The sequence below is a fragment of the Neomonachus schauinslandi genome, chromosome 4 (genome assembly GCF_002201575.2).
Source record: "Neomonachus schauinslandi chromosome 4, ASM220157v2, whole genome shotgun sequence".
Taxonomy (NCBI): domain Eukaryota; kingdom Metazoa; phylum Chordata; class Mammalia; order Carnivora; family Phocidae; genus Neomonachus; species Neomonachus schauinslandi.
The window spans coordinates 167,566,716-167,581,581 of record NC_058406.1 but is presented as its reverse complement, the minus strand read 5'-3'; the positions used below and the strand labels follow the sequence as shown (position 1 = coordinate 167,581,581).

The 14,866-nt window shown below is 40.4% G+C and overlaps 1 protein-coding gene and 1 long non-coding RNA gene across 3 annotated transcripts in view; one reads left to right on the top strand and one right to left on the bottom strand.

Annotated features, from left to right (window-relative positions):
* TNFRSF11B (TNF receptor superfamily member 11b) overlaps positions 1-2,050 on the top strand; it is a 28,451-nt gene extending 26,401 nt beyond the window's left edge. The window contains exon 5 of the mRNA XM_021688393.2: positions 844-2,050. Within this exon, the coding sequence (XP_021544068.1) occupies positions 844-1,232 (389 nt within the window). The 3' untranslated portion in view covers positions 1,233-2,050. The remainder of the gene's footprint in view (positions 1-843) is intronic.
* The window catches only part of LOC110578862, a 248,952-nt gene continuing 234,848 nt past the window's right edge, over positions 763-14,866 (bottom strand). For both annotated transcript variants that reach the window (XR_002480202.1, XR_002480203.1), the window contains one exon: positions 763-851. This is a non-coding gene — a long non-coding RNA (uncharacterized LOC110578862). The remainder of the gene's footprint in view (positions 852-14,866) is intronic.

Genomic DNA, 14,866 nt, shown 5'->3' with positions numbered 1-14,866 from the left:
GTAAAGTTTTCTTCTGTTTCTGGCAAATAAAATGTATTCTTTGAAAGTATAATTAGCCCTGAAGCAGGAAGAAAAAGGGGGGTGGGGGAAGAGATGGGATAAGAGAATCAGGGACTGTTAGGATTGGAAGGGGCCAAATTCTCTATTTTATAAATAAGCACATTTCAGTCCAAAAAGATGAACTGACTTGCCTTAGGGCTCACAGACAGCAAATGACTCGTGTCATTAATGGAAATGTTAGATACTCCCTCTTATGTTTATGTCCCAGCTCATTACTGAAATATTCTCTAGGCCATATGAATCCTACCATTCTTTGTCCTCATTCTATTGAGTTTTTCAGATCTCCTCCTCCTCCATAGTAATCCTCTGGTGCTATTTATTAAAGACCATTTATCACACCCAACTCTTCAAATGAGGTATATATCACATAACCACTAATGAAAGTTTATATTACAAAATGGCTAAGTCGAATACTTTATTCCTATTTTTTCCGAAATGTTATCGTTTTAATTTTTCCAGTTTTTCTTAGAAAACTGAGGGTGATGTGTCTATAGTTTTCTACTGTTCATTTCCAAAATCAGGGCTTTTCACAAAGCTCTGCTGGTTGCCTAGAATACATAAAGCACATTACCCTTTATAACACGAAATAATACTCAACTCAGTTCTCACAAATAACTAGCATCACTTAGCCCTCCCCTCTGCCATAAAAAGGAAGGGAAGGTTATCCTTAAAATAAATTTACGAAATTCTGGGAGAAGCTCCTTCTGCCTCATGGTCGTTTTGTGGTGGTGGCTTTAGAATATACATTATGTGACCGTCTCTCCGGGCTTTTGCTTGATGCAGATATCGACCTGTGTGAAAACAGCGTACAGCGGCACATTGGACACACAAACCTCACCTTCGAGCAGCTCCGGACCTTGATGGAAAGCTTGCCGGGGAAGAAAGTCACAACAGAAGACATTGAGAAGACGTTGAAGGCATGCAAATCAAGTGAGCAGATTCTGAAGCTGCTCAGCCTGTGGAGAATTAAAAATGGCGACCAAGACACCCTGAAGGGCTTAATGCATGCGCTGAAGCACTTGAAAACATACCACTTCCCCAAAACTGTCACTCAGAGCCTGAAGAAGACCATCAGGTTCCTTCACAGCTTCACCATGTACAGATTATATCAGAAGCTATTTTTAGAAATGATAGGGAGCCAGGTCCAATCAGTAAAAATAAGCTGCTTATAACCGGAAGTGGTCACTGGGCTATTTCCTCACAATAGACCAGATCCAATGAATGAGTAAACTGTTTCTCAGGCACTTGAGGGGGGTACAGTGATTTCTTTCTCATCTCCAAGGACTAGATTTGGCCACAGGGCACAAAAAGAAAGAATGGTGTGGAGAAAGAACTAACATCTCCCCCAAAAGTTCAATAAACCCCAAATAGTTTATCCAACTGATAGATCTGGTCCCGTATCTACTGACTATATTTTCCCTTATTACTGCTCACAGTAATTCAACTGGAAATAAGAAACTAGATCCATTGTGCCTTACTAAATATGGGAATGTCAACTTAAATAGCTTTGAGATTTCAGCTGTGCTAGAGGCTTTTATTAGAAAGCCATATTTTTTTTTTCTGTAAAAGTTACTAATATATCTATAATACTATTACAGTATTTCTATTTATATTCATTCAGATATAAGGTTTGTACATATTATCATCCTAAAGGGAAATTGTGTAAGACAATTTTAGAAAGAAAAATATATATTCTGTTTATTATAATGACAAATGAGAGATAAAATATATTTTTTAATGGAAAGTTTATAGCATTTCTTAATAGGTACTGCCATTCTTCCTGTGTGGAGTGTTTTTGTAATGTACTTTTACCTGTATAAGCTGTAATATCATTTTATAGAAAATGCATTATTTAGTCAATTATTTAATGTTGGAAAGTGTATGAAATATAAATTATCTGAATACTAGATGCTCTGAGAAATTGAATGTACTTTATTTAAAAGATTTTATGTTTTTACTATCTAAACAACATCATTAAAGTTTTCAAATTATTTTTCATTGCTTTTCCTCTTGGTTTTATTTGAATCGGACGTTAATGGGTCTGAGGTTTCACAGTTTTTCCTGTTCTTTTATCATCAGGACCACCTGAGAATTGTTAAAAATGCAGATTCCTGGACCAATTTATTGAGAAACTGAGGAGGAGGGCAGAAACCTGCATTCTTAATAAATTCCAAAGTAACTCTTACTACATTGAAATTGGAGAATTTCTGAAGTCAAGCTTAGTATACAGGCGGTGCAAACCACTTACAACTGCACAGCTAGCATCGAGAGACCAAACTAGTTTTATTTTGGTTGCAAGTAATGGAAACTGGCACTACTTAGTTTAAGAAAATAATTGGAAGGGTGGGGTATTGGGTTGAATGATGGTGCTCTCCCAAAATATCTTAGCCTGTGAATGTTACCTTATTTAGAAAAAGGGTTTTGTAGATGTAATTAAGGATCTTGAGATGAGGAAATCATCTTGGTGGGCCCTAAATCCAACGGCAAGTGTCTTTATAAGAGACACACAAAGGGGAAAGACAGAGAGGATGTGCAGACAGAGGTAGAGATGGGAGTGATGAAGCCTTAAGCCAAGGAACCCAGGGAAGACAGGGAACAAATTCTCCCCCAGAGCCTCTGCAGGGAGTATACAGCACTGCTGACAACTTCATCTTGGACTTCTGGCCTCCAGAGCTATGACAGAATTAGTAGCTTTATTAATGTTTATTAGTGAAAGAGTTAACGTTTTCAGCCACTCAGTGTGTGGTAATTTGCCGCAACAACTATAGAAAACGAATACAGGTTGTATCCGAGCCTCAGAAATAACAGAATGAAAATAACTGTGGGCCCCTTGGGGGCAGAATTTCCTACACTTTCTCCTCCGTCTTTCATTCCTGTATCTTTCAGTTCAAAATTTCACATTCCTGGGATAGAGACTCTGGTTGTCCTAGATTGGGACTGGTGTAAAGACTTGGCTAGTGCGGGTCTGTCTTTTTCAGTTGCGATTCCCAAGAAGGGGATATCACTGTGAACAGGGTCTATTCCATCCCATCATTGTGTAGGCTACAAAGGTAAGACTATGACTTAGAGTACAACATTGGTGCTGATCAACCCTACCTTTGTGAAATCACATCCAGTTATGGACACTTTGACAGAAGGGCAGATCTAGGTAAATACCACACAAACTCATAAATCTGGGGAAATAAAAAGCAGAGGTGAAGTCAAGAGGCTCAAACCCAGAGATTCAGAATCCCAACATGGCAATACTTGAAGTGAAAAAAATTGTGGGAATTAAGTGCTGAGGGTATAAGCAGCAGAACAGGAGTTAACATTAGGAGCCCTCACTCCCCCTTCAGAGGCTCTAGTTCCTCCACCAAAGTTCCTATTTACAGAAAATGAAATGGTCTCCTTGCACCAACTAGGCTTGAGAAACATCTGAAAGTTAATGGCATCAAGTATAAATCACTGAAATGCCAATTTCATCGGCTTCCCTGGTTGCTACTCTGCGTTCACTCTACCTCAACCTTCTCCTCCAAGGGAAATAGGGTATGTGACTTCATGTCCATTTCTCTTTTTCTTAAAACTTACAATTTTAAAACAGCTTTAGATTTACAGAATCACTAAAAAGATAGTATAAAGTATCCCTAGTGAGCTATTTTGTAAAATGTGACTCAATTTCAGTCTTTCTGATGTTTTTTTTTTTAAAGATTTTATTTATTTTTATTTGAGAGAGAGAATGAGATAGAGAGAGCATGAGAGGGGGGAGGGTCAGAGGGAGAAGCAGGCTCCCCGCCGAGCAGGGAGCCCGATGCGGGACTCGATCCCGGGACTCCAGGATCATGACCTGAGCCGAAGGCAGTCGCTTAACCAACTGAGCCACCCAGGCGCCCTGTTTTTTCATGAATAGACTGATGTTAAGGATCTGGGGGAAGAATATCATGTAGGTAATGGCCCTTCTCACATCATATCAGGGGCCAGTGCTATCAGCATGACTAATTACTGTTGATACTAACCTTTGTAACTGAGTTAATTTCTATATAAGATGTGAGATACACACTGAAGCCCCCCCCGGCCTTCTTTACTTATGGTCCTCCAATTGTTCCAACATGATTTCTTTTTTTTTCTTAAAGATTTTACTTATTTGAGAGAGAGAGCGAGCATATGAGAGGGGGGAGGGTCAGAGGGAGAAGCAGACTCCACGCCAAGCAGGGAGCCCGATGCGGGACTCGATCCCGCGACTCCAGGATCATGACCTGAGCCGAAGGCAGTTGCCCAACCGACTGAGCCACCCAGGTGCCCCCCAGCATGATTTCTTGAAAAGACTAGCATTTCTCCATTTAATTGCCCTTGCATCTTTGTTAAAAATCAGTTGATTATATTTGTGTGGGTCTATTTCTGGATTCTCTATTCTGTTCCATTTATCTGTAAATCTATCCTTCCACCAATACCACACTCTCTTAATTATTTGCACTTTAGAGTAAAGCTGAAAATTATTTCTGATGATTACTCTGTCACATGGCAGTATACTGGCTTTTTCTTGCCTTTTTGTATGTCTCATAATTTTTTTTTGTTAAAAGCCAAATGCGTTGAGTAGGTCAGGAGACAGGTAAATGGTTTATATACCTGGATATGGTCATGCCTGTCCTTCTGCTAGAACTGTAATGGAAGGCTTTGCATTAATTCAGTTAGCAATTCACTAATTCATTCTTTCTTTTCTTTCTTTCTTTTTCTTTCTTTCTCTTTCTTTCTTCCTTCCTTCCTTCCTTCCTTTCTTTCCCCTCCTCTCCCCTCCCCTCCCCTCCTCTCCTCCTCTCCTCTCCTCTCCTCCCTTCCTATCCCTTCCCTTCCCTTCCCTTCCCTTCTCTTCTCTTCTCTTCTCTTCTCTTCTCTTCTCTTCTCTTCTCTTCTCTTCTCTTCTCTTCTCTTCTCTTCTCTTCTCTTCTCTTCTCTTCTCTTCTCTTCTCTCTTCCTTACTTTTCTTTTTGCAATGGTTATACTCAGTGCATCAGAGATTTCAAACTCCTATAGATAGCTTGTTTTCAGGGTGGTGGATGTGTATCAGAGCAATGCCTGTTTGAGTTTTAGATCTTCCCCTTGAGCTGCTTCTCAAAAAGCTTCTGTCTACACATTCTTGTTCCTTTCCCATCCCTTGCCCAGCAGCATTTTGCTGTTACTTGTCACTTGAAGTCTGCCAGTTGTGGATTCAGCACCTAATCCTGCCCCTTGTCCCAAGAATAGACTTTTCCCCACCTTCTGTTCCCTTTCCTCAGCTGTAATGAGTGTTCACCAATGTTCTAGAGCCAGTGGGTTTTCCCTTTCCCCTGCTTCATTAATGTTTTGATTAATGCTACTGCCCCTCCCTCCAAGATCTTATGGTTCTTTTTCATCTATTGATCTATTCTGTGAGTACTCAATGGGGTTCATGGAGAAAGAACATGCAAAAGCGTTGGAGGAGGTCATCAAGTGGACATGATCACTGGTTGACCTGAGAGCTGGACACAGACAATCAGAGGCTCCTCACCTAGTCTCCTGTCCTTGGAACATAAATTCTTCCCACCATTCCCACATAATTCCTGCCCCTGTGCGTGCATAGCCTCCTTTTCTCTCAATATCCCCCACCACAGCAGTGCATTTGTTACAACTGATGAACCTACACAGACACATCATTATCACCCAAAGTCTACAGTTTACATTAGGGTTCACTCTTGGTGCTGTACATCCAATCAGTTTTGTTGGGTTTTTTTTTAAGTCATGAAGGTGAATTTAGTTTGGTTTTTGTCATAACCAATTCCAGTTCTCTGCATTTCTCCCAGGAAGAAGTTAGAACTTGGTCAATTTTGCTGTTTAAAAACTTGATGTGAAAGATTGGATGGGAATTTAAACTATCCTCATGAGTCCAGACCCACTGTGTCCTCTTGTTCATCTAGAACCTTACACAAGGTGTGAAGTATTTTTGATGGATTAGTTTTATGGGCTAAAGAATACAGACCAAGAAATAATTTTGAAATCCTTATTCTAGACCAGTCATATGAAATATTCCAAGAGGTTTTTCCTTATTAACCATGATTTTTCTATTCTACCTATTTTGTTAAGCATCTTACTCAATAGATTATCTTCAGTATGTATGCATATACTGAAAATCTTTGTTCCATTGAAAATAATACTTTTGAGTGCCAAATTATAGTACTAAACACAGTGCACTTTATACCAGTTCTAAGCAAGAGTTAGAGTGGCAAACTATCATTACTCCCAGGAGCATAGTCTTGGGTTGTTCTAATTTTCTATTTGTGAAACTATCCCTGTCAAACATAAAGGTGTTTATGCTCAGGTGTAGAAATAGGTGTGAGAGAAAGGGAGAGCTCTGAGAACAGAGAACTCTATGCTCTTCTTTGCCAGTGCAGAGACTGATAGCCCTAGGAGTAGCTCCTTTTCAAAATGCTTAACACCTTTGGAGATATTTTCTAAACTGATGCCCAAACTCAATCTGAGGGACACACTATTATTATTCTCTTCTCTTGATCAAAGTTCAAAATAGCAGCTGCTATCAGTTCAATTAGTGTAATTATGATTGTTGATATTGAATACAACTATATGCTCTAATTCTTTGACTTTCTTGCTGTTATTTTCCAAATTTCTCTCTCCTCAAATCTAGGAAACTATAAAACAGGGATTTAACAGTAATAATAACAATTATCTCTGCAGCTGAGTTTAAATACATCTGTCCTGAAGATGGCTAGAATCAAGTTGGAGAGACAGGATGTACACATAGCAGAGTACTTGCTAATACCAGACAGTAGATACTTAGTACCAACTGAATTGCATAAATATGGTACGTTCATCAACTGTCATCTCTGAAGCCCAGGGCAGGCCAAGAAGCAATAACTTCACCTAGGTTTTACAGGTACATCTAGGCAGAGAGAATGAGGTGGGATGCAGATATAAGGAATTGTACTGGAAAAGCCATAGAGGCTAAAATGTACATATGGAATGCAAAAGCATTGTCTAGACTCATGTAGTTTATATAAAAATTTAGAGAGTACTATAAAATAAGCTCAAAGAAGTTTATTAGTAATACACTGTGAGTTGTGAAACTAACTGCTTTATCTACCCAGAACTCTTCAGTTTAGTCTGGTAAGCACCTCCTTCTTTTAGGTAACTGCTCTCTCCCACCCCACCCCAACTCAACCACATAGCTCCAATGGGGCCTGACAATAACAGCCTCTTTCTGAACACCCAACTATTTCTTGCACTCCCCCCAAGGCATTCAGTGAGAGACCTTCCTTAGCATGTGTGCATTTGGAATTACTTAAAGAAAATTTTTTTCTGCCCAATGAAAATCTATAAAAAGTATGAGGCTAAAGTTGCCAGAGGCTGCAGAGAAAGGGAGCTATCAGAGAGAAGAAGAAAGAAGAGACAAGCAAGGAATCCTGATGATGTTCAAGCCCCTGGTTCTAGCCACATCTTTTCTTCCTGTTATTTAGCTTTGAAACCACTGACTTTCCCTTTTCCCCAAGCCAGTTTCTGTAATTCATAAACAGGAGTCCTGACTAACATACAGAGTAAATAAGAGGTCTTTGAATGCCAGAGAAAGGTGTTTGGATTTGAGGAGCTAACTGTGATGATTGTGAGGTTCTATCCATCTGAGAATTTTTAATTTTATAATATTTACCTATAAACACAATAGGAACCATTGAAGTTTTAAGAAAGGTATTGATGTTTGCAAAGTAGAATTTCAAGAAGATTATTCTGGCAGGAGTGTATAGAATGGATTGGAGCGGGAATAGATTAGAGATTATTAAACCAGAAGAGCTGACTACTAGAATAGTTCAGCCATGAGGTAAATAGGCAACTCAGACTGCAGGTGGGAGCCCAGAGTGGAAAGGAAAGTTCACAGTAAAGAACCATTAATCTTTCCAGGAGAGTCATCAGAGAAGGAGCACCATCACTGGGTATTTGGTTATGACTAATGGATTGAGATTCCTGTCTTTTTCCAAATATTTAATACAAAATAAGTCTCCCATTTCTTTGGGTTTTCTTGAGTCTTTTCCCAGGGAAATCCACCTCATCTTTTGAGACACAAAAGCTTAAGTCATATTTCCACAAAAATCCTTCTAACTAAAACAAAGACATCTTCCAAACTGACATTTCAATAGCAATTTTGGTTTTTCATGACTCACTGACTTCAGGCAAGAGGAGGTAAACAGGACAGATCATGCATAAAACCTGTATCGTTCTCATGGAATCATAGGTTTCTGAGAGACAACATGAGGTCATCTGTTCATCTCTCCTGCCTTGGTCCAGCCATTCCTAAACTAGCCTGGAGAGTGATGACCTTGGATTTAAGCATTTTTAAAGTGTCTTATTGCTATAGTGATGCCCCAACACACACACACACACACACACACACACACACGTGTGCATATATGTACACACAAGCAAAGCACACAAGCGCACATGTGAACACATGCACAACACAAACATGTACGTGCGCGCATGTACACACATGCACACACGCATACACATGTACACACATGTACACACATGCATACACATGTACACACATGCATACACACATGCATACACACGTACACACACACACAGCCAATGGAATCCAATTTCAGGACTCAAGAGCTCTCACTCTGTCATTGAGATTGGGCAAAAATGGTTTCTTTAATAGAAACTCTTACTTTCTTGGAATTTTAGAGCAGGTAGCCTTTATAGATTGTTCCAACCTAGTTGTTTACCAAACTTACCTAATCATAAGTATCATTTGGGATTGTTTGTTCAAACTGTACATTCCCTAGCATCCTCCCAGGATGATTTTGAGTCACGGGTCAGGACTTGGGAGCTAGAATTCTTATTGGGCAATTTTGGGAGATATTATTATATCTAATCCTTGAGGACCAAATGAGGCTGCAAGAAATTAAATTGCACAGCTGCTATCAGAACTCAGAGCTTCTCAGTCCTATCAAGACTCTTGTTTAACTTTGTGCTTCTCTTAACAAAGATGGGAAACCCCTAGCTTTCTCTCTTGGGGTGCGCTTAATCCCACTGTACATGTATCAATCATTGCATTTAGCACCTGACAGTTTAACTGTCTCCCTTAATGTTGATGTTATGCTCATAATATCAACAGCAATAATAATAATGACTATAATTTATTAAATGCTTTCCTGTTAGATGTGGGTCCATTTAGGTTCTTAGAAAACAATGTTCTATAAAGGCAAAAGCTAGGAAATCACTGATTCATCTGATTTGTCATTGTTTCTACATTGACCTGATACTCACAGTGAAGGTCATTTATTGAGAACTTGTGAGGAAGAAAGCCCTACACTTAAGACCATTACAGACATCATCTCATTAAATCTGAACAACCCAGTTATCAAATCATCATCATTTTCCTAAAAGCCAACAGCTTTCAGCTTACTTCCCCTGACATTCACCATTCTTTTATTTGGGACCTCTATTATTATATAGTGCTTGGACTGGGTGTAATATTTGATCTAGTCACAGCTGTCTCAAGTCTTATACACCCTTCCAATGATCTATCCCAATCACACCTTTGGATTTAAGCTTGAGATAACAAACATCACTCCTGAGATAGAAAGACAGCAAGAGTCAAAAAGGAGAGAAAAAAAACCAAAAAACCCACAATTTTGAAAAACAGAAATCCACTAGCCAGGAATCCAAGAGTAATGGTTTTGCATGGAAAACTCCATCTGTCTTTTTGTGGGATCTGGATCAGAATTTTCCCTCCAGCCACGAGAATATGCCACTCAAAAGGATCTGCCTTGGATGGTGACAAGATGTACTCTGCCATTAAGCACTCGTGGCCAGGAAAGCATCCAGGATTTGCTTACTAAGAGCGGATGGCAAAAGAAGTAAGCTTTGCTAAAGTCTCCAGAAAAAAATTCTGTTTAAACCCAAACCATGGAGTCAAGACTGGGTATTAAAAAAACTTTAAGCCAACAGACTGGCACTTGGGGGTAGCTGGCACTGTTCTCTTTCCCTAATTATTTGAAAATACACTCTGTCGACTAAGCCACATTTAAAGAATAGGGAATGTCATAATAAAGCTTCTAGAAAAAATAAAATGTGATGGGGTCTGGGAATAAAAGAAAATAAGAGCAGATTCTACCTAGAAATAAGTAGCCAGCTTTCTCAGAAGCGGGCCCATGTGGGTTAATAAACCTTCAGTAAAGGAAAAAGGGATTAGGAGTGAGACACACCTAATTTTAAATCCTGTCTCTTCTCCTAAATACTGTGATTGCTTTGGGGCTCAGCCTTCCTGTCTGCACAATTGATAGAATAAAACCTCAGAAGCTTATCTGGTCATCCCACATAAATTTCTATCCCAGCACTTGGCATAGTAAACAAGTGTTTTTTTAAAATGTATTCTTCACAAGAGATAAATTCACATGAGGGATGACACCCAACCATTTTGTGTGATCATCGGAGGGAAATGATAAATGGGTGTTCCTTCAGGAAACTATGCTGGTTATTTGGTGCAGAGCTGTAAGCACCTCACCACAAGATGGAAGAGAGGCAAGTCAGGAGGAGGCAGCTGAGGGGGCAAGGAGGCATCCACAGGCCTGGCTTTCATTCTGGGCCCCAGACATGCTGGGCCTCCCTGGGCAACTCCCTGAAGCTTATGGTGTCCCGATGGCAATGACGCTGTTGAGTATAGACACAGTGCACCTGCAGCCAAGATGGGTTTTGACAAATGCGGCAGCAAGCTGTTGTAGGCATCATAGCGACAGCAGATGCAGGCATTGAAGGGGTGTCCTCCCTTCACATGCAGAGCAGACGCTGTGAATTTTTCAATTACAGTAAGACCCTCTTTAAGACGAAGCTCTCTCCCAGCCACTGACATTTGAGAGGTTGAGTCAGCATATCCCCCCAAAGTTAGATAGTTCACTGAGTGTTCAGTGAAGCCACATCAATCACTTTGACTTCCTTTTGATGAACTGGATAAAAGAAAATCTCGCTCAGAAAGAACCATTCCGACTGGGAATAATCTTAAAGGACAGCTGAAAATAACTGTCACTGAACACCTGTCACGTGCCAAGATCTTACCTTTTTATGTTCATTCTCTTAACAGCTTTACAAATTAGGCCTTAATATTCCCATTTTAAAGATAAAGGGCTATGGCCCAAAGAGAATTAGTTACATGTCCACCATTTCATTGCAAGTGAGTAACAGAAACTCCATTTTGTCTTTTAGACCCTGTTATTTCATTCCATCCCACTGGCCAAAGACATTGGGGAAGTCAGAATGGTCAATGAAGAATCAAGGTGTGAGTATTTTAATGTTGTATTTAATGTTCTCAGCATTTTCTTTTGGCCTTAGTGTTGAGGGGAAACTAGTTGCACACAATTCTGAGTTTTGCCCACAGACACTGATGTCATGCACTATCCACCTACGCTGTTTCCACCCCAAGTGGTGAGCAGAAATTCAATTCTGACACTAGGAGCTAGAGGTAACACAGACCTCCCAGGTTAAGGGCAAAGTCCTCCACAAGACTGCCTCCATTTCAGAGGTTAGCTACCAGCCACGAGTCTCAGGGCTCTTCAGGCCACAGAAACTTCTGACAGACCAGCTACAAAAAAGGGGTTCCCCATGACCCTAGATTCAATGACTTGTTGGAATGACTCTCAGAACTCAGGAAAGCACCATATTTATGATTATACTTTTTTATAAAGGATACTCCTAGGGTTAAGACCTGGGAGGGTCCCAGATATGGAGCTTCTGTGCCCTTTCTTGGGAGAATCAGATGCATCACCCTCTCAGCACAGCAATAATGTGTTTACTAACCAGAAAGCTCCACTGTCTAGAGTTTTTATTGGGGTTTCATTACATGAGCATGATTGATTGAACTCAATTTCCAGCCCTCCTCCATGCCACAGATGTCAAGATAGCTCATAGTTCCAACTCTCTAATCAACATGTGCTTGCTTGCTTGCTTGCTTGCTTTTCTTTCTTTCTTTCTTTTTCTTTCTTTCTTTCTCTTTCTTTCTTTCTTTCTGTTTCTTTCCTTCTTTCTTTCTTTCTTTCTTTCTTTCTTCCTTCCTTCCTTCCTTTCTTTTCTTTTCTTTCTTTCCTTCCTTCCTTCCTTCCTTCCTTCCTTCCTTCCTTCCTTCCTTCCTTTCAATATTTTTATTTATTTGTTTGCGAGAGAGAGAACACAGAGGGAGAGGGAGAGGGAGAAGCAGACTCTGCTGAGCCAGAGAGCCTGATGCAGGACCCTGAGATCACGACCTGAGCTGAAGGCAGACACTTAACCAACTGAGCCACACAGGCGCCCCATGGTTGGTCTTTCTTGTGACCAGACTCCACACTAAAATTATCCAGGGGCCTACCTTGAGCCATTTCATTAGCATAAAAACAATATTCTATATCACTTGGGATAGTCCAAGGATTAGAGTCTCCCTCCCAGGTACAAATGCCAATCAAATTCTTTATTCTATGCCATTGCTCTATCCCATCCCACTGCCCAAATTTGTTGTTTTCTAGCACCTTCAGTTCTGTCAGGGGCACTGCCAACCACCCTTTAAGCCTGCCACAGCTTGTCTTTGACTCTGTCTTTCCTTTGCCCTTCTCAAATAGCATGATTTCCCTTGGTTTGATTTTCTTCTCCAGGTTTCCTGGATTCTTCCTCTCCTCTCAACTTCTAATGCCACCATTACCCCGCCATTCAGAATTCAAACCCTCAGGAGCCTACGTTGTTGTGGGACTTCTTGACTGATCTGTCTTCCCCCACCTTCATTTACTTCAATCCTTCTTGCACACAACTATCAGATCAATCTTCCTTAAACATCCAAGTAATTAGAGGTGGTTTGTTCCTCTAAGTGGCTTGAATGAGAATCTGTTTTCTCTGTGCTATAAAGTCTCCTCTGACATTACGTTTCCTTGCTTTTGCTCAAAGCAGAGATCAGAAAAACCACCAGCATGCCAAATAGTCTTGAGGAAAAGTACACAGTATGGTAACTGGAATGAGCACTGATTCTACAGTCTAAAAGGTTTGGGTTTGAATTCTGGCTCAATTGCAGGCTGTAGATGCCTATCATTGTAGAGGCACTGCGTAGGGCAGAGATGTGAAGTGTGCAGTACATAGATACTTATACATAGAAAATCAAATCTGCAGCTAAATGGGTATTTTTCACACTCACCACACATTTCTCCAAACCCTTCCTTTTTAAGGCACTATACTAATTTCTTATTGCTGCTGAAACAAATTACCATGAACAGGGGTTTAAACAATATGAGTTCATTTTCTTGCAGTTTTGGAGGTCAGAAGCCCAGAATGAGTTTCACCAGACTAAACGCAAGATGTTGGCAAGGCTGTGTTCATTGTGGATGCTCTGGGGTAGCACCTGTTTCCTTATCTTTTCCAGCTCAAGGCCACCTGCATTCCTTAAGTCTGTTCTCCATCTTCAAAGCCAGCTAAATCAGGCCAAGTCCTTTTCATGCTACCATTTCTCTGGTTCTCCATCCTCTGCCTGTTTCTTCCACAATTAAGGACCCATGTGATTACACTGGGTCCACCTGAATATTCCAAGCTAACTCTGCATTTTAAGATCAGCTAATTAACAACCTTAACATATCCACACCCTTACTTCCCCATTGTCATTTAAGGTAACATATTTAGAGGTCCCTGAGATTAGGAAATGGGCGTCTTTAGCAAGGGGAGGGCTTTATTCTCTCTCATGCCAAGTTCAGGTGAAGTATTACCTAGGAAGCTTATCCTCATGTCTCTCATTTGTATTGCTCTCTTTCCTCTAACTCAGTAGTTTTCAATTTTGTCACCCGTGACACTTTAAAAAATATTGATGTCCGGGTCCCATTCTTGAGACTGGGGGGTTTAATTGGTCCAAGGTGTGACCTGAGTGAAGGACATTTTTATAAAGCTCTCCTAGTGATTCTAATATGCAGCCAAGGTTGAGAACCACTGCTCCAGCAAATGCCTGTGTTTTCATCTTACCTGTCAATGTAGAGAGGAGGTATCACATGATAATTAAAAGGAAGACTGCTAAATGTCTATATTCATACCTCTTGGCTCTACTTCTAACTAGTGGTCAAATCTTGAGCTCTTTAAGCAATCCCTTGGTGCCTCTGTTTCTTCATTTGTAAACTGGGAGGGATAAAAAGACCCCCTAGCTTTGTTGAGAAGGTTGAATGACATAATGTATATAAAAGTGTTTAGTACAGCACATGCCTTATCTTTGAAACTCACCTAGAAGCTCTGCCTGGGCATAACCAACCACTCTTTCTGTGATTCTCAAAAAATACTTGTTATTTGATGGATAGAAAACAAGCAAGTGTGGCCAAACCACATGATTGCAGCTCTTTGAGCCATAAATCTTATTTTAGTTTATTTTTAGAATAGTTTTGTCATATCTTCACTCTCCAAATATCTTCAACCAGTGTAAGCTGAATGCACATTAGAATCTTTTTGGAAGCTTTTTAAAGTATCAGGCCCAGGATCCAGCTCCCCCATCTCTTCCCTGATATATCAACTCAACTGGAGCCCAGACATCATATCTTTTAGCCCTCAGGTAATTATAATACAGAGCAAGGGATTCCAATCTCGGACCTGGACTAGATGTCTATAACTGTTGCACTCTAAGTACATCTAACAAAGGTAATGACTTATACCTGGGAATGCCATGGTGGGTCTACTGATTGGGAAAGAGTGTAGTAAAAGGGAAGTAGGGAAGGTAAGGGATTTAAAAAGAGAAAGAGGAAGGGAGGGAGGGAGGGAAGGAGGGAGGGAGGGAGAAAGAGACCAGAAACCAGAGAAAGTAAGGAAAGATGGTCAGGTACACCTG